Source organism: Phyllostomus hastatus, unplaced genomic scaffold (assembly GCF_019186645.2).
Source record: "Phyllostomus hastatus isolate PE091 unplaced genomic scaffold, TTU_PhHast_1.1 phas_scaffold_216, whole genome shotgun sequence".
Taxonomy (NCBI): Eukaryota; Metazoa; Chordata; class Mammalia; order Chiroptera; family Phyllostomidae; genus Phyllostomus; species Phyllostomus hastatus.
Genome location: NW_025334018.1, coordinates 4,047,837 through 4,067,304, shown reverse-complemented (window position 1 = coordinate 4,067,304; position 19,468 = coordinate 4,047,837). Strand labels below are relative to the sequence as shown.

General features: G+C 49.7%; 1 protein-coding gene across 1 annotated transcript; it reads right to left on the bottom strand.

Annotated features, from left to right (window-relative positions):
• Window positions 1-1,426: 1,426 nt before the first annotated feature.
• Window positions 1,427-18,084, bottom strand: SHE (Src homology 2 domain containing E). Its single transcript, XM_045817182.1, has 6 exons — window positions 17,171-18,084; window positions 15,012-15,138; window positions 6,867-7,172; window positions 5,451-5,607; window positions 5,015-5,134; window positions 1,427-3,767 (listed from the first exon to the last, which is right to left on the bottom strand). Exons 1-6 carry the CDS (start codon window positions 17,774-17,776, stop codon window positions 3,581-3,583), a joined length of 1,503 nt encoding a protein of 500 aa, XP_045673138.1. The 5' UTR covers window positions 17,777-18,084; the 3' UTR covers window positions 1,427-3,580.
• Between the last annotated feature and the right edge of the window lie 1,384 nt (window positions 18,085-19,468).

Genomic DNA, 19,468 nt, shown 5'->3' with positions numbered 1-19,468 from the left:
TTATCTAATAAGAAAACAGTTGTTGAGCTTTGCAAATTTTCAAATTTTAAAAAAATCAGAAATGAAATTATTGTTGTGTTTGTTCCACAATTCAGAGTTATAATAATGCCAATGTTTAATTATGTTGGTGATTCCATTTTAAAATCACTTTTTATATTTCAATTACAGTTGACATACAACATTACATTAGTTTCAGGTGTACACCCCAGTGATTAGACATTATATATCTTACAAAGTGATCATCCCAATAGATCTCGTACCCATCTGATACCATATATAATCACTGGATTATTGACTATATTTCCTATGCTGTACTTTTCACCCCCACAAATGTTCTGTAACTACCAATTTGTACTTCTTAATCCCTTCACTCTTTAAACCCACTCTCCTCTCCTGCTCATCTGGCAACTGTCAAAATGTTTTCTGTATCTTTGAGTCTGTTTCTATTCAGCTTATTCATTTTGATTTTTAGATTCAATTGTTGATAGATACATATTGTCACTTAATTGTTCATATTTTTATCTATTTTTTTCTTCTTAAAGAAGACCCTTTAATATTTCATGTAATACTGGTTTGGTGGTGATGAACTCCTTTAACTTTTTATTGTCTGGGAAACTCTCTGTAGGTCCTTCAATTCTAAATGATAGCTTTGCTGGGTAGAGCAATCTTGGCTGGTCCTTGCTTTCCATCACTTTGAATATTCCTTGCCAATCCCTTCTGTTTGCCAATCCCTGCAAAGTTTCTGTTGAGAAATCGGCTGACAGTCTTATGGGAGCTCCCTCGTAGTTAACTGCTTTTCTCTTGCTGCTTTTAAGATTCTCACTTTGTCTTTAAACTTTTACATTTTAATTATCTTGGGGTGAGCCTCTTCAGGCTCATCTTGTTTGGGACTCTCTTCACTTCCTGGACTTGCATTTCTATGTCCTTCACCAGGTTAGGGAAGTTTTCTGTTATATTGTTTCAAATAGGTTTCCAATTCTTACTCCCTTCTCCTGGCACCCCCAATGATGTGAACGTTGAAATGCTTGAGGTTGCCCCACAGGCTCCTTACACTATCCTCATTTGGGGGGGGGGGGATTCTTTTTTCTTCCTTATATTCCAAATTGCTGACTTGATTCTCAGCTTCATCCACTGTGAGTCCCTGAAAGTTATTCATTTTATTTAGCGTATCCTTCATTTCTGGCTGGTTATGTTTTATGGTTTCCTTGTCTTTTTTTAAGCTGTTGAAGTTCTCACTAAGTTCATTAACACATTGTCTGCGGGTAGTTTTTATCACGTGCTCTACTACCAGTCAATGTAAAACGTATAAATACGTTTCCCTCATACAATGTGTTAAACATCCTTATAACCAATGTTTTGAACTCTCCATTTGGTACATTGCTTGTCTCCATTTAATTTAGTTCCCCCCCCCCCCGCCCCTGCCTCGAGTTTTGTTCTTTCATTTGGGACATGTTTCTCCATCTCCTCATTTTGGGAGCTTCCCATGTTTGCTTCTGTGTATTAGGCAGAGCTGCTATGTCTCCCAGACTGGTAGAGTGGCCTACTGTAGAAGGTGTTCTGTAGGGTCCAGTGGCACAGCCTCCCTATTCACCTGAGCCGGACACTCCAGGTGTGCCCTCCCCCATGTTTATCCTGTATACACGCTCCTGTTGTAGTTGAGCCTTGTTTGTTGTTGGCATGTCAGTGGGAGGGATTTACCCCCAGGCTGATCAGCTGCAAGGTCTGGCTGTAACCACCATGGAGGATCAGCTACACAGGGGCCCACCCCATGGAACAGGACTCACTTAAGTAGGACTCTGGCTCCTGCTGAGTCTGCCCCTTGAGTGTGTTGCTTGTGGAGGTGGTTGGGTGGTGCTTCAATGTGATGTGAAGCTGTCTACTGGGTGCAATGGCTCTGGGGTCTCCCAAGAAGTGCAGGCCAAGGTATGCTGCCACGTGTGTTCTGCCTGGGGCCTCCTGGCATGAACTACAAAGTGACCTGTAGTAGCTGCTGTTTGTACTGGGCTTGGAGGGCCCAGGAGATGCCAAACTGTGAATTAAGGCCACCTGCCACTAGTGTCAGGCCTGGGGCAAGTCAGCAAGAGGCATGGGGCACGACAAGACTACATGCTGCTTTTTTGAGAAATTTTAGGAAAGTCTGAAGCAGGAGCCAAGACATGCCATTCATGTGGAAAAACCAGAGGAAACAACTGGGATGGGCCCACTGGTTGGGTGGGGCAGGATCTCAGGGAATCACCAGGGCAGGGCAGTGATAGCCAGCTTGATGGAGACTCAGATGTGGGGGGAGGGAGGCCTCAGCAAAAGAACAACAGCCTCTGCCAGCACTTCTGTCTGGGAGAATGCTGCCCCTCCAGCCTCCTCATGCCAGATAATTCTATTCCTCCCCGTACGTCTCTGGTGCCCTCTGAGCCATTGCCCCAGTGCTGTGGCTTAGAGAGAGTGAGTCCAAATAAGTCTATGCACAGGCCCTTTAACAGGGACTGCCTGGGACCCCAGAAGCCCTCTGTCTCTCTGAGCTGATCCCTGCTAGTTTTTACAGTCAGAAATTATGGGGAACTCTCTTCCTGGCACTGGAACCCTGGACTGCAGGACTTGGTGTGGGGCTGGGACCCACTGCTCCTCAGGGGGACCCCTGCAGCCAAGATATCCCTCCTGATTTTTATCCACCATATGTGGGTGTGGGACCGGCCTGTTCACGTCTCTGCTCCTCCTACCAGTCTTGATGTGGCTTCTTCTTTATATCCTCAGTTGTAGGACTTCTTGTTCAGCTAGATTTCAGGCAGTTCTGGATGATGGTTATTCCTTCATTTAGTTACAATTCTGATGTGGTTGTGGGAGGATGCGAGTACCACAGTTACCCTCTCCACCATCTTAACTGGAAGCCACTGTCGGTGATTCTTTAGTCATCCTTCCCATTTATGTTTGTGTTCCTGATTTGCTGAAGTGATGAAAAAGCTCACAGAGAGAAAGCACAGATTTCCTTAGAAGGCTGACCACAAAATAATCCTTATGCCAGACCCTAAAGCTGTGAATTTTCATGGACTGTGAAGCTGAACTAGGCCACCCAAGAAAGGCAACTTTGTCTAAGGTCCACTCTTCACTTATTCTCTCCTGTCCAGCCTTTGGTCCAAGAAGGGATCCGATATTATGCGCTCCCCTGGTTCACCGGACCATTTTGCTGTCTTGTGTAAAAGCCAAGTATGTTTGTGTTGGTTTGTTTGAAGACCAGGCATTTTGGGTGACAATTAGCACATTTCTGGAGAACATCCATATTCCTGGACTCCTGACTTCCCTTTGCTGAGGGCCACACCCAGAGAGAACGCCCTAGTCCAGAGAGTAGAGGCAACTGGTAAGTTATGATTTCTTCCTACAGAACTACTGAGCAGGGAGAAAAGGGACAGGTCAGTAACTGAGTGTCATGGAGCGGATTCAAGCCCAAAGACCTTCTGACTTATTAAGGAAGGCCTCCACTTCCTACTAATCATTACAGCCCAGTCCAGCCCTGGGCCCTGAGATGCCAGTGGAATGTTGACGCCCTCTTAGTGTGAGAGGCCCAGCCAGGGCTTTCGGCGGCTGAACCTTAGTGCAGCTTGTTGTGCACGGGGTAGAGTAAGGTCATGTGTTCCGCCCCCTTGAAAGGCAACTTCTCATTGGAATAGTAGTGTACCACTTCGGGGATGCTGTCGAAGACCGCGCTGGTCTGGTTCAGCGTGTACTTGTTGTCTTTGGTCTGAGCCACAATGATGTGCACACATCCTTGACTAGTCCTGGAACAAAACAGAAATCAAGGAGGGGGACATGAATGAGTGAGCAGGGGGGTCCCTCCCACTGCAAACACCCCAGCCAGATTCACAGGCGGACAGGCTTTCATCCATTCCTTCGACTGTTGATAAACAAGTGCAGCCCTGAACAAATGTGTGTCCTCTCTGAGTTGTTTGTCCTTAGTGCACACAAGTTGTCAGACACCAGCCAAGAAACACAAACACCAAAAAGAAGTCCAGTCCCTCCTGGCCCCCAAATTGCCAAACTAGTGCTTAAGCCCAAGCATGAGACTGCTAAGGTGAGGTTTAAACTCATGCTCTTCATCACAGCCAAAGGACATGTGTAAATTTCCCTCCTTCTTTCCTCCCCAAAGAATACATTAAGAATAATAATTTAAAAAACTGCTTCCTCCTCCCCCTCCCTCCCACTCCACCTCAATCTGGAGAGGCTGTTCCTGGTCCCATGTAATGACAGCTGGCACCGAAGGCTCAAAGATCTAATCCGTGGTGCTGGTTTCAGGAACACAGCAAAGCTATTCCTGGTATTGTGTATCTGCTGGCCTATCCCCGTTTTCTGAGCCACTTTGCTCAAACACCCTCCCGCCCCAGCCTCTTTCCCCTCCAGCCTGATTGTTTCAGCTGCAGGGGCTCAGCTTCCTCAGGAAGGAAATGCCGTTGGGGCGCTCGACAATGACCCTCCAATATAGCACCGCCGAACTCGCGCAGCCGCGAGAATTTCCATGATTCAAGTTCCACCAGGCCTACCAGGCAGAAGTGGATTTCTGTGTACAGTCAGACAAGGGACTAATAGCAAGTCAGCATTTCCTTCTTCACCAGAAGAAGCTGGTCTCAAAATTGACTTGGCATTTGAACAATCAAGGGATCTAATTTATTAAAATCCCCAAACACTAGGGAGTAAAAGAAGAATGACTAAAGCATCCTGTAAGATATTATTCTTTTTATCAGGAGTTATTTCTCTGGTGAGAGGACCTACTTTAGATCGAGTAATATAAGGTAGAAATTGACTAATGTACAAAACCAATTTTGTATTCTAATCAGAGCATTTCCTATCCATTGTCCAAGCAAATGCATCTTGTTTTCTGGCAACATAGGCCCCTATGAAGCACCCTGAAATAATATCTTTTGACTGGTCACCTGACCAGGATAGGAAAGACTGACATGGAGCAACCCCCATACTCCCCCTGCCCCTGCCGCTGTATCCAAACGGGACACCATGAGGGTGCCACACTCACTTCAGTGCAATGGAGTACCTACTGGTCCCCGATTCGCTATTCCGAACCAGGTAACCAGCTTCTTTGCAGGGTTGCAGTCGACTCTCAGCCTCAGCACGGGTGATGGCACCATGATACCAACTGGAAAATGGAGTTGGGGGAGACACCACAGCGTCAGAACAGAAATCCAAGAGGGAGCTACCGGGCTAGTGTCATTTTAAAAGTTTTCACTCTGTATAGGAGAATGAAATTTAAACTCAGGCTCTTGGGATGCAGTACACTTTCCCTTCTGCACAAGTGCACTGGGCTTTGAAAGTGGGTTTCATTACGAAGCCCACCCAGACAAGTCTTCATGAGCAGGAATAATCAGGTAAAAATGGGCCACGGCTCCCCCCACTCCCAGGCTATGGATGAGCTACCAGCTGCCGTTTGTCACTTGGCTGCACGGGAGACTCACGGCTGCTTCTCCAGCGGCAGGGCGGGGTCCACTCTCTCCCCCTCACTGTGGTCAGAGAGGGCTGGCTTCAGGATCTTCGGGGTCCAGCTCTTCTGGCGGTGGTGCTGCCGCACTGGCTCCTCCTTTGTGGAAGGTCGCTCAGAGCCTTCAAACTGAACTGGAAGGAAGGCTCCATTTAACATCAGAGGCCACGGAGGTGAACCACGTGGACTTCAGAGAAAAACCTCTTTGTCTGCCTCAGCTCGGGAAAGAAGCTCGCCCCTCCCTCTAATGCGAGCTAACGTTCTACAAGCAGCCGGGGACGGCTGCGCTCCCGCTGTCTCCGGTGTCTGATCCCACTGCAAGTATCCAGACAGCTATGTCTTCTGTGAGATGCTCATCACTGTACAGCAGTTTTACAATACGAGAGGGAACCACTTTAATATATGTCAGCATGTACTTGAAAAAAACTCTAGGTTGTGGTATATTTAGAGTAAAAGACTAAATGTAGTTACAGGTGATGATTCCTTGCAAGAGTGTTTCATTCTATGAACTCAAGAGAACAGTTCCTGCTATGAAATAATAAAACAAAAAGAAAACCAGCTGTGAAAGAAAGTAACTGCTGAATATTGCCATACAGATGCCATGGCGCACAGGCTGGAGAGACCAGAGCGAGAGGCAGCGGGCAGCACCCAGCACAAGGGCCCAGCCGGGACCTGTGACAACCATGACCACAGGGACTCGCGGACTGGCCCGGACGCTTGTTGTCGGCTGTGCTGCCTTCTCTGCTCGCCCTGTGCACTGACGAAACGTTCACTCACAAACAGGGCTCTACTGCTGGGGCGAAAGGCATCCCTAACTTTAAAAATCAAAGGCAAAAGAATTTATGTGGCCAGGTAAGTAGAAAAACTATGTCCTGGGAGAAGCAAGAGGGCCAGTTACCTTTAATAACTACTGACCACCTGTCACTTTCCTCGTAAGTCACTTTAAAAATTCATACTTCAGAACTGATTCCTTTAGAATTTTTTACCAAAAATTTTTGGTAAAAAGCAGTTTTGAGGAGTCAAGTAAGAGTCAGACAAGCTGCTGCCTATTAGGAAGATTCAGCTATCAAGTAAGGCCTTTCAATAGTCATTTAAAGCGTCTCTAAAAACAGCTGTGCCCGGTGAAGAGAAAGGAAAACGAAGATGCCCAGAAGGATAAAAGAGAAATGCAACATTAAGGGCTCTTCTTCAGTCCTGGTCTTGCAACCAGGCCCAGTTCTTGTTGCCCCGACCAGATTCGCAGGACAGACTTGCAGTAAAGAACTGCACGTGGCGTTGGCGGAGGGGTCCAGGGGGCGCAGGTCTCCCAGCAGGACAGCAGAGCGCGCAGCGGACACCCTTCGCCTGACACGCCCGTCGCCTGACACGCTCCCCAACCCACGCTGCCCCTCACCTGAAAGCGCGCGCACGATCTGCTCCTTCTTCCACTCCCACGGCTGCTCGTACTCAGCCGCGGGCCGCTCATCATCCTCGGGCAGCCGGCCGTGGGCGTCCGGGGGCCGCGCCTTCCGCTCGGGACCCCCATCAGCAGGCTCGTAGGGCGTGTCGTACAGCTGCGGAGGCTTCCCCAGCAGGTCCCTGGAGCTCCGTCTCTTGGCCAGCGCCTCGGGCTTTGCGCCCGTCTCCCCCGGCTCACAGGGGCTGTCGAGCAGCTGAAGGGCCTTCACCAGGGGGTCTTTAGAACCTCGGCGTCTAATTTCTGAAAAACACGCAGCACACAGAACACCTTGAAAGAAATGCACCACGGAAGCTTGGTAATTCACAGAATTCCCTGTTCCCCTGGGACTGTGTGTGGTGGAAGGTGACAGAGACCGCCAACACTGTCCCTTAAGGGCTGGCTACTTCCCGGCTGTAGAAGGCAGCCCCTCTGAGCCAGATAACGGGACTGGGTCATCCACAGCATTACAGGTCACATCCGAGGACAGGCGTGCTCGGGCCGCCTGCAGTTTGCGAGAGCAGATGCGTGCCAGTCACTGGGCCCGCGTTGGTTCTGAGTGTGGTTCGCCTGCAGTTTTCACATGTCGTTAGGAAGCTGGGATAAAAGTATTTTAATAAAAATTGACGGAGTGTTTACTATCTTCAAAGCACTAGGCATTAGAGTTCTTGACCTGTGGGTGGTTTCAGTACAGTGGGCAAAGCCAGACACACTCAGGAACAACACATAGCGGGCTAATGACGGCAGGAGAGGTAAAAGAGGCGCCACAGGGAAAAACAATAATGGTAAAACAGCTAACATTCGTCGATGGTGTACTATGCATTAAGCACTATTCTAAGTGCATTGCGGTTTTCATAGCCACTCTATGAAATGGGTACTATCACCGTATTTTTGGACCATAAGACGCACCTAGGTTTTAGAGGAGGTAAATAGGAAAAAAAATTTGAAGCAAGAAATGCGGTAAAACATTTAATAACACAAAAAACATAATATTTCACCAATGTAAATGTAAAGCTACATTCGGACTATAAGACACACCTCCCTTTTCCTCTCAAATTTGGGGGAAAAGTACATCTTATAGTCCAAAAAATATGGTAGTTCCCCAGTATTAGAGCGGACTGAGGCACAGAGAGTTTAGGAAATTGCCCAAGCTATTCGGTGGTGAAGCCCAGATTCCAAAGCGGGAAGCTGGGCTCCAGAAGCCACACTGCTCACCACCAAGAGTGGACTGACTCCAAGTGGAAGAGACATGGGAGATGAGTGGACTCTGATAGAGAAGGTCATTTCCAGTGCAGGAAGCTGCATGAGTGAAGATACGGAGGTGGGAGCCATAGAAGGCTTGTTCCCAGAAAGGACAGTGAGAGATAAGTCCAAAGGACAGAGGCCAGGAGCAGGGAGTGGTGGTGGGGAAAGCAGCCGGAGCACGAGGCGGGCCAGGGGCCCCCAGTGTAGAAGTTGTAAAGGAAGGATGCACTGCAAAATGATGGTTTTTATAAAAACAGGTAATAACAGTTATATTTTATTTTGTTGGAAGATAACTCCAACACAGTATACAGGATAGAATATGCCAGAATGATATGGTCTGGACTGAGGCAAAGAAACAGAGGCAAAAAACCTGATGCAAATCAACCAACCGCCACCCAACCTGCCAGCCGACCACAGCGGGGAGAAGTTGGAGGGGCCTGGAGGCTGGGCAGCTCAGAGCCCAGAGGCCTTGGCAGGTAGAGTGAAAGGTGCTTACGGTCCGGACAACCAGAGCTGGCGACACAGACCAGCAGAGGCATTACGGGTTCTTCTAAATGTCCATCAGGAAGCCTTCCATCTGCCCACCTGGTCTCAGTCAAGGAGCACTTTTATAAACACAAACACCCCACCTCATCCCTTAACACCCATAAACTCTCAGCTGTCTACTTAAGAGGTACAGACAGCTCGCATGGCGTGGGAGGCCTTCCGTGACCAGGTCACCGTCTCCCTCTCCAGTCTCTTCTCTCACTGCCACCTTCCTGTCCCCCTGGAATCCAATTCTTTGATCCAACCAAATGGAACTCGTGAAGTTCCCTGAGCACTACACTGCCTCATACCCAGTAGTGTCTGGGTGATTTTCCATCCCTCGAAATCTAACCGGGCTTCTCCTCCAACCCCCCACCTCTCCCGGTGGCCCCACTTCGCCAGCCCACTCGCACCTCGCACGGCTCCCACCGTGCGCATCTGCTTGTTGCTGTGCCTGGGTTTCCAGTCCGGTGGAGACGGCCAAGGCAAGGGCCACCACCGTTTCGTTTCTCTTTGTAAGACACACAGTTGAGCTAAATAATAATTGGATGGATGGGAGGAGAAAAAGAGACAGGTGGAGCTTTAGCACTTCTCCCAGCAGGTGACAATGTAGATCCAGGGCTCAGCAGAGAGATGAAGGACAAAGTTACACGCCAAGGAGTCACTCACGAGTGAACTGTTGCCAGTAGTGCGATAGTGAAAGCAGGCAGTCTGAAGGGAGGATGGAAGGCAGGGTCTGGGGCTTCTTCAGGGGAGGGGGAATGGAAGGAGAGTGTGACCGAGGAGGAGTGGTGGGGTGAGGGGCACCGCCATGGAAACCGGGGAAAGTGAGAACGTCCCCAGGTAGAACAGGCATGGAGACGCTCCATGAAGAAGAATCATGGACTCAACAAGACTTCTATAACAAGGAAAGGACAGCAAATGAAACATTCCAAGGAAAGGTTATTAAAATCAGGACACTAAATTAGAAAGGACAACATTTACTGAGAGGGTGAGGCTGTGATTCTGCTGGATGGGGGCCCTGGTGGCAGTGCACTGGGATCGGGAGCTTCAACAGCGGTGGATGCCCGGGTCCTCCCACCGGAGGCCCTGACTTAAGTGGTCTGGGGTACGGAAGCTTCCCCAGGTGATTCTAATGAGAAGCTAAGCCCGAGAGGCACTGCCACACCTCCTGGGTGCCCCCCCCCCCAAGTTCTTCTGGCCCTCCAGGGCTCATCTCGTCCCTGCTAGCCCCATCCCAAGCAGAGGGCTCTCCCCAGTCTAAAGCCTCCAGGCCGAGGAATGGGAGCGCAGGACGAGCCGACTCTGCCCCCGGCCGGGAAAGGTGCCTGGGGCTGCCTCCAGCCCAAGCCTCTTGACTTTCAATCCAGCAGCTTTTTTTCTTCATTGCTTATTCTAGATGGAGTTATGGAAAATAAGAAACAAAAACATATTCTGCTCTTGGTTCAGTTAAGATAAGGCTGGAGTTTTTTTAAAAGGAAAGAGAAAACACAAAGGAATTCATAGGACGGATTTGGAATTTTGGAAGTTTCTGACCAGAACCTAAGTCTGCCCTCAGCTGAGTCTGCGCAGTCTGGGGAAACCGTCCGGTTCCTCGCCTCCCGTCCGCCCCAGCTGCACTACTTGCGGAGGAACTGACTGCAACCTTAAGATAGGAGGCGTCCCCCTCACAAGAAAACTTCAACAGATTTGTGTTAAAACAATGCCGTGATTAGAATCCTGAGTCCTTATTACAGATGTGTTCAAGTTTTTGCTTTCGAGATGAGGTCTTGCCCCGCTACTGCAGACAATCGGCACGCACAGCCCTCCGGCAGAAACACTGGGGAGCAAACAACTGAGAGTGTCCCTTCCCGGGGTGGTCCTGGAATTGGGCAAAATCTGCAAAGTTTTATCAACTTTTTCAACAATGTTTAATTAGGGGAAAAAGGGCCTGAGTGCAGCGCCCCTCCGCCCCTTCAAGGGAAGTAACCTTCCAGTCCGTTCCAACACCTGGCTGCCCCCAACCTGAGGTGCCATAGAAACAGAAACAATCGCGGGGCTGCAGGCCGACCCTTCCTGCAGGGAGAATAGCCCCTGACGTGCGGAGCTGGCTCCAAGAGGAAACGAGCCTGAGAAGGAGGAAATGGCGAGAGGAAGCTACGCCCTGGCTCTGCCGATAGAGGCCATTTACATGGCAGACAACAGAATGAGGCCTCGGGCTGCAGACAAACACGGTCTGCAGCTGAAGCCCAGGCCTGACCCGCAGCGGCTAACGCGACCGACGGCGTGAACGCAGCGCAGCGTGGGTCCCTATCTTCCCTTCCCTATTCCCAGCTCTGGCTGTGCATAATTATGCCACTTCTATTTAAAAGCATAGCAGAAGACTAAGACTTCCTTCAACTAAATTAATTGTAGTTACCAATTGTTATTTCTCTAATTGTCCAGAGTTGTCTTCGAAAATGGAACTCTCTCTCTGAAGTGTCCAAATGACGGCTGCATTCATTGGATGTGCATGTGCCGGCGTGTTACGCCCAGTATCTCAGTGAAACCTCAGGGTGGGCGAGGGAGGAGTCCCATCTCGCAGGTGAACCAACCAAGGCCGGGCGGCAGTCAGCGGGGGGCGCCACTGAGCACAGACGCCAGAGCTTTCTCCGTCACTCCTCACTGTGTGCCCAAAGATCTCGTGTAAAACATTAAGTACAATTTCTATAATGCACCTTTCCCCTCATTCATTCCTAATGTTTTCAAAACTAAACTTAGAGCTTCATGAGGCTCTTTTTCATTCTTAGAATCAGAAAAAGGGCCATTAGGTAACTTTACTCACATTTTTTATCCGTGCTCGAGCTTTTGATTTAAAATTACTTTAACATTTCCTGAACAAAAACAGATATAATTTAGAAGCCCTGAAATTTAAGTATAATAAGGAAAGTACAGACATTACGTAAATAAAAAATAGTCTTCTATTATTACTTTTTCAAAGTGATTAATTTTTTAAATGGAGACCTGAACAATGAGATTCTCTTTTAGACTGCACTATTTAAACAAACCAACAAAACCATTCGGAGGCAAAAATAAAAAAATGTAAAACCACTTGTGGCTAGAACTCTGTAACTAAAACCAAAGGGATGGTGAGTGACCTGTATCTCCACCCGTATAATCTGGACAGGTTACTGAATCTTCTGAACCTTGGTTTCTTCGACAATACGCAGAGACTGCTAAGACCCACTTCTCTGGGTCGCAGGGCTCAGGGAGGTGATGTGGTGAGTCTGGCACCTCACAAATGCTCCATCCGTGCGATACCAGCTGTGAGAGGAACTTCGGTGCTGAATGACAGCTGTCTTGGGGAGCTTCTAGAGACCCTTTCGAGTTTTTACTTGGTGCTAAAACCCAAAACGCTAAATTATATGGAGTATTTCTATTAATTATTTAGCCATAATGATCCCGCTAATTTATCAGAAAAACAAAGAAATTTATACTATTATTGCCTTGTATTCATAGTCATATATTTTTATGAACAATTCTTTGAATAAATATAAGTAAGAATTTCTTCATAAATTTATGAATTTTTAGCTTCTAAAAGTTGAGAGCAAAGTCTTGGAAGAGATCCAGGGAGCCTAAACCCCAGTTACTGGGCTACAGGAAAGTACTAAATGCCTCTTGATTTCTGTTTCTTCCTCTGTCCCTGAGGCCTGAGGCCGACGGTGTTTCTAATTCTCTAATTCATGACACTTAACCTCACCTTTCTTTAAAATTTTGTTTTTCCTGACGACACTGTTACAGATGTCCCCCAACCACACTTTTCAATGACATGCTTTCTTCTGTGTCGCTGTTAGGTCTGTTACCCCTTGGGCTGCGAGGGCCACAGGACCAGGGCCACCGGGTTTGTTCTCTGCATGCCCAGTTCCTGGCACAGGGCCCGGTGCTTGGTGAAGAAATACTTGTTGGGTGTTATAATACAACCTCACGAACAGTGTGATATACACCCAAGGTATTATAAAATCAGATACATTGTTTCCACCTCACAGGCACTGAAAAGGCAGGACAGAGGCTGGGTGGTCCAGAGATAAATCACTCATTAGCACTGTCTCCTTCTCCTACAGAAATGCTGAAACAAACTGAAAAGAAATCCCTACTGTTTCTCAAGAAATATGGGGCATTTCTGAACTTGGACTTGACAACAAATCACAAGGAACCAACTGAACAAAAAAGGTAAAAGGTTTAAAAGAAAACAAACCAGCAGCAAAACTTTTATTCCTAGCTTCCGACAGACTCACTTCCTGTTATTCTGTCCAGCTGTGTAACCTACGGGTAGAACAAGAGGTGTATTCTCTATCTCTACACTGATTGAGAAAGTGCTTCTTAGTATATATTTTACATGAAGAAACTTTAAAACTCACCAATATTTTTTAAGAGCATAGAAAAAATCTAGCAATTAAAAAAGTAATTGATATTTTTAATAAGCTTGAATTTATTCTCCAATTGACTAATTCCATATTCCTAAATGAATTTATTCATGTAAGTGATTTAAAACAGGGCCTAGAATTTAATAAATGCTTGAATATTAAATGCTAGCAATTATTATTATTATTATTATACTTATTTCATGTTGGGCAATTTTGACTTTTCACTATACCCCTCTTTGCGAGTCTCAGTGGAAAGAGGACTTACTCATCAGCACAGTTTCAGGTGCGTTTGTGCACCTCATTTCTTGTCTTGGGAGCCTGGTGCAGGGAGCAGACCACCCTGCCCGGAGGGGGAAGATCGGAGTTGTAATTTCTGCCCTGTCTCTTAGAAAAGGTCTTGTGAGCACAGGCAAGTTAGAATCTCTGTAACCAGGAATAGTACTGCAGTCTCCTAGTTATAGAGTTTTGTGGGGGTTACTTGGGGAAAAAAGATATGTTCATTTTTAAGAAGCACAGCACTTTGCCAATGATCAGTGCGGCTCCGCAGACGAGCAGCTGGGCTACTTTAGAGAAACTATTCATTCCAGTTAAAAAGACAGAGGAAACTAAAACCAAAGGACAAAGAAAGGTGAATCGAAAGTAAGCATTGCTTTTTTAGAATATCTTTTTCCTCAATTTATGTGACAGTAATTCTTTCCCCCTATTTCTTTCAAGACTCCAATATTTTTTAAAATTCTGACTAAGTTCATTTTCACTTCCTTTCATTCACAAATTTCATTAGAGGTCACAGTCCAGTGACCTGCAGGGTCACAGCCTGGCCAGGGTACACCCTCCGCAAACCCGGGCCTTATCTCTGCACGCAGAGTGCAGGAAGCAGAGCAGTGCCTTCCTGCGGCAGCCCCTGTCCATTCTGAGGCCTGTCTCGGCCCTTCCAGGGCGCTGCTGCTACCCTCCTGCTCAGCTCTTCTGAGACTAAGCTTATGGAGTCTGAGCTGGACAGCTTTTCAATCTGTTTTTCAACAGAAGAGACTGTCTTTAATGTGTGACCAGTTATTAGCCTTCTCCAGGCATGAGACCCACGACACTCAAGCAAGGCTACCTTCAGTCAGCACTTGGAAACTTCCTTTCTCTTTATGGATTGAAGAATGTTTAAGGACAATTAGGCGAATAAATAACTGACTCTGATATTCACAAATAAAGCTAAATAACTAGTAAGTATATCATGTGAAAGTATTATTGACACCAACTTAAGAGAATTATGAATAAAAGGGAAAAGTTATTTTTTTAAGGGAAAAGCTTGATATCAGAAATGACAGGGTGATTGCTTAGCTCACCAGCTGGAATTGTCCCACTTCAAAAGTTACAAGATTGTCAATTAGTTTTAGGAGGTTTCTCTTGAATGGCTTGGCTCATGCTAGTGATTGGTAATCATTCCTTAGTAATTAAGTGTTTTGCTCCAATGTTGTAGAGCTTGTTGAGAAATCGGTCGTCTGCTGCAACACAGAGGACTGTGTCTTTTTGCATCCTTTAACTTAAAACCCTTCAGGTATGGATGAGTCCTTTGGTGCAGATTTTCGACTCACATGATGGATGGCAAAGCTTTGAAAGTGGCCAAGTAATGTACAGAAGTGCCTTAAAACTAAAGATCACATCCTGAGCAGATGTGCAAACCCACCATGGAAGACTGCCGTTTTATACAGAATGAGAGAAACTTTAAAGACCCCTGAAAAGTCTAAAGCTGAAGGACCCAAACTACACAGAGAGCTAACTAGGTGTCTGACTTCAGTTTGGGGTCTCATTTCTGTTCCTTCCAGTCAGCAGGGTCTGGTTAAACCCCTTCCCCCTTCCCCCCTTCCCCCTCCCCTTCCCCAGACAGACAGCGGCCACCGTTCTGCACTCTCCAGGTGGGTGCGAGATTTCTGCCCCAGATAAGCAGCTCCTGGGCACAAACCTGTTATCATCTGCTGGGCGTCGTAGGGCTCCATGTAGCCGTCGTTCTCCCCTGCTCTCTCCGCCTCCCTCTGACCTCTGGTCCGTTTGGCATCGTACGGGTCAGCATAGTCTTCTAAAATGATGACCTGGAAGGGGCCAGACAGGAGAGTTGCTAAGGGCCACCGGATGCTGGAACGGCCACGGACGGTCTGCTGATCCGAACAGACCACAACGTCTCCAGCCAGGTCCGGGGGGACAGCCTTTGCACTTGCTCGTGTTACTCACCCAGCTGCACAGACATCTGATTTTTTTTTGGTAGTGTAATTGATTGTTAGCACATCTAAACTCTGCTTATCCCCAAGCCTCTTTCCACCTCCTTTTCTTCCCCTAAGCAATAAAGCTTTTGCTGAGTTGAAGGACAGCAGGGGTGGGTGGAAGTGAGAGGGGATGTCTACTGCTTTAGAGCACAAAAAAACGAGCTGGCCTACCACCTTTCCCATGATTCTGGTCTTTTTAGTGCCAGCAAGATGAGCAACACAGTCACGGTCTGAATTGACTGATTCACGGGTGAATCAGTCAATCACCCGGGCTCCACTGAACATCCACTAGCACTGGTTAGGGAATCAAAACAAGACCAAGAACTGCTTTTTGTCCTCAAGAAATTTGTAACAGCTCTAAAGAGACAGGCTTCATAATAAGAAATAGGTCAGAACTAAACAGTATTTTGGGAATTCAAGGTTCAATAATTCAGAGGCAGACTTATTCTCATTGGCTACAGTCAGATAGAGTTTTGATCCATATTTGTGTCAGAAAGTACCTGTTCTTCCCAAAATGCAAAGGGGCCTGGAAGGGTGGTGCGTGGGCAAGGGTTCTGTTCTGCAGCAGCGGAGTGACTAGGTGGGGGGCAAGGCAAGAAACCCCCTCTCTGGGAAGAGGCCTGCTTCCCAATCTCTGATTCCATTCTCCAAAGAGTTCATGGAGAAGGACCACTGGAGCTGGCAGGAAGCATTTGGATCAATAGGGAGAAGTGAGGAAGAGGCTGCCACCTGGATGGGAGCCCACCTGGGAGTAGGAAACTCAGACATCCAGAAGTGACAACCATGGACATAACCAGGCAACCACTGCCGAGGTCTGCAGTGGCCACTCACTCCCTGACTCCATTCTTCTGACCACCCACCCCGGCCGGAACTGCCCTCGTGCAGGAGGAGCAGGAAGTGGGACATGCAGCCGCTGGCTGCGAGGTGCTTATGAGCTAGTCAGTCAGGTAGACCACTAATATCTGGGCCAGCTGGGTCCTTGGCAGTCTTTCCACAGTTCTCCCGCAGTGCCTGGCCCAGGGTAGGCATGCTGTAAATGTCTGTGGAAAGAATGAACGGAGGAATGAACAGAAGTGCCCAAGGCAGACACACATGGTCTGTGCTACTGGCTCCTGACTCCGTCCAGGCGGGCAGCATGTGTGAAGCCGGGGCAAGGGCAGATTCAAGTTCCCACGACAGGAAGTGATGCCCGTGGCTGAGTCTGAAAGCTCAGCTCGAGCTCTCCTCCCTCCCCCTTCCACAGAGAAGAGCAGATTTTCTTTGTTCCATCCTGTGTCCTCGCAGAGCCCTGGGTCGCTCATCCTCTGTGGCTGCCGCACAGCAGATGGTCATGGGCTGAACTGAAAGGGCTGTAACCTTGGGGTGCTGGTGAAGCTCAGAGAAGCCCTTCACTAGGTGGAGCTTCTGAACTGGGGGTGGGGTAGCCTGGGCTGGCCAACCCATTCTCTGGAGCTTTGAAGGTTGCCATTCCTTGTGCTCAAGAAGAACTAAAATCACACAGTCTTGCTCTGCACCCCTCCTCGGGATGTTGAAATTAAAATAAACCACCACCTATAAGGGCGCCAAATTGAACAAAGCAGGAACATTTCATTCGATTACTGTTATAAACCGCTAACAAAATGAAATAGATAGTAAAGTAAAAGTTCCCCGTCCCTAGAATGAGGATTTTTCAAGATAAAAAAAAAAACGGATGGTTTTAAATAGTCACTTAGAAGTCACCGCATGTCAGGGGAGGAGCACATCCTCCCCCGCTCTGTGGCCCAGGGAACCCTACCCAGGGGCTGGCGGGCTCGCTCTGCTCCTTCCCACTGTTTCCACCACTCAGCAGGGACAGGCGCTCCAGGGGAGACCGTGTTCTTACCGTGTCTTGCTGCTTAATAATCTTGCCCTTGTCCAGGTCAGGGCCCAGGGAAGAAGGGGACGAGGACGCGGAGGAAGAGCTGCTGCTGCTGCTGCTGCTGCTGCCGCCGCCGCCGGGGTAGCTGCTCTTCCCGTTCTTCTCCTGAGTGTCCACCTTGATGAGCCTGTTGATGTAGGTGCTGCATCCTGAGCTCTTGGCCGCGCCCCGGTGGGGCTCCTCCTCGCTGGTGGTCCGAGAGTTCTTGCGGCTCTTGCCCGCGGCGGCCTGAATCAGCCCCTGCAGGCTGTCCCGGGACAGCCGGCTGTCCTTGGAGGGGCCGATGCCGGCCCTGCCACCCCCCAGCTCCGCCGCCGAGTTCTTGCGGCCCTTGCCGGGGGTGGGCCCCGCGCCGCCCGCCTCCAAGTTCTTGCGCAGTTTGCCGCCTCCACCGCCGCCGGGCTTGGCCCGCTCCGACACCGTCTTCAGGTTCAAGGGGAACTCCTTGAACCACTTGGCCGCCATGAGGGGGGCCCGGCCGGCGCAGCTCAGGAGCGTCGTGGCCGTGGAGCAGGTGAAGGAGGTCCAGCCCAGACACGGAGAGGTTCCAGGGGCCGGGGGCCACTGCATTCCCCGGGGCTGGGGCGCTGGAGGCCGTGACGAGACCCTGCGACGGCTGCTCCGTGTGTCCCCGGCCCGTGTTCGTCTACGCCCGGCAGGGTGGGGCCCCTCCGGCCCGGGGCGGGGGGCCCAGGGCGCCGAGCGGGCGGGCGCGGGCTGCTGCTCCGGACACAGACGGCGACAGGGACAACGCACCGGGGCCCCGCCCGGGCTCCTCTTCAGGGCCTGCACGGACCGGGGGCTTCCCCTGCGTTTTCCTCCCGGAGTAGGGGAGGCCTGGCCCACGGAAGCCCCGAGACAGCCCTGCCCACACTCCCAGGGACTAGAGGGCAAGCAGAGGAGATAGTGGGAGTGTCCCCGGCGCCTGGACAAACGGTGGACCGACGGCGGGCGGCCCACCCCCTCCGCGCCCCACCCCTCCGCAGTGGCGCCTCCCAGCTCCGCCACTCCGCGCCCCGCTCCTGCCCAGATCCCGGGGTGGTGGGCCCCGAGCTTATGCAGCGATAGGGCCTGGGGGTGCACGTTCGGGAGAAGGTGGCGGCAGCTGCACGTGCTGGCCAGCCACGCCCCGGAGCTTAGAGTCCCCCCACTTCTCCACCGAGCGGGTGTCTCCCGGGCGCTGCCTTCAAATGTGCCCAGGGTGCGCCACGTGCTTCTCTCCCACCTCGGAAGCAGCCCAGTCGCTCCCCAGAGGGCCAGGTGAGGTGGGTCTGCACCCTCCACATCCTCTGTAAACGTTATTTTTGGTGCGTGCGGTGGGGGGGGGGGGAGCGCCTAATAAAAATGGGTGCAGAGGCAGTGCCGAAGCACCACTCCTCGCCGTGGGGATCTGGCGCTTGCCGCCAGCCCCGGCCACCGCCATCACCCCGGGACTGGTCTCTGGGTAGCGTGAGTGGCCCGCCCCGCGCCCCGCGGGTCTCGAAGGAGACGGAGCGCGTAGCGATGAGGCGCGAAGGCTTCGCGTAGGGACTGCGGAGTGGACTCCCCTGGCCCAGGAGAGGTACTTGGTTCCAGGTCCCGGGGTGTGGGGTGAGGGGTTGTGGGGATAGGGGCGTTGGGAATCAGTTGTGCAACTCGCACCCCTATTTCCACTCCAGCGCGGCAGGGCGAGCTGTGGCCGAAGAGCTGGCTGGTAGCTTGCCTGTACCCCGGGCATCTGCGGAATTTTTTTTGGCGGGGAAGGTGGGAACGGCAGGGATGGTGTGCGGGGCGCACACAGCAGTGACCGAAGGTGTATACGTGGGGAGGGTTTTGTGAAGAACTGTGGGTCACTCTACGTTGAAAGAGGCCTCTGCCATTCCCTCCTTTTTGAAGCAATATGAAACTTTGTTAGCTTAAAAAACCCCTAAATGTGCCAGAGTCTCACGCAGTACGTTCTAAATCCTCACTATAACCCACAGGCACCGAGTGATCCTGGCCACCCATCACCTTCATCTGTGTGAGTGGTGCTTTGTGGGCTAGCATGCGAAAAAATGCTTCCGTAGACCAGCCAGGTCTTAAAAATCTTTCTTGACTTTTTAGAAAAAAAGCTTTATTGAGATATAATTTGCACACCATTAAACTCACCTGCTTTAAGTGTACAATTAAAAGATATTTAATATAATTACAGTACAACCACCACCACAATCTAAATTTAGAACATTTCTATCACCTCAGAAGGAAACCTTCTGAGATTTGTCTATTTGGGACTTCCCATGTAAG

What these genes read in the sequence shown, in the direction of transcription:
- SHE (XM_045817182.1), bottom strand. Translation starts at nt 17,776, where the DNA reads ATGCAGTGGCCCCCGGCCCCTGGAACCTCTCCGTGTCTGGGCTGGACC. An exon ending in GATCGTGCGCGCGCTTTCAG is followed by an intron (nt 5,608 to 6,866) that starts GTGAGGGGCAGC and finishes CCTTCCTTCCAG; the next exon opens with TTCAGTTTGAAGGCTCTGAG. An exon ending in AGGTACTCCATTGCACTGAA is followed by an intron (nt 3,768 to 5,014) that starts GTGAGTGTGGCA and finishes GTTTTGTTCCAG; the next exon opens with GACTAGTCAAGGATGTGTGC.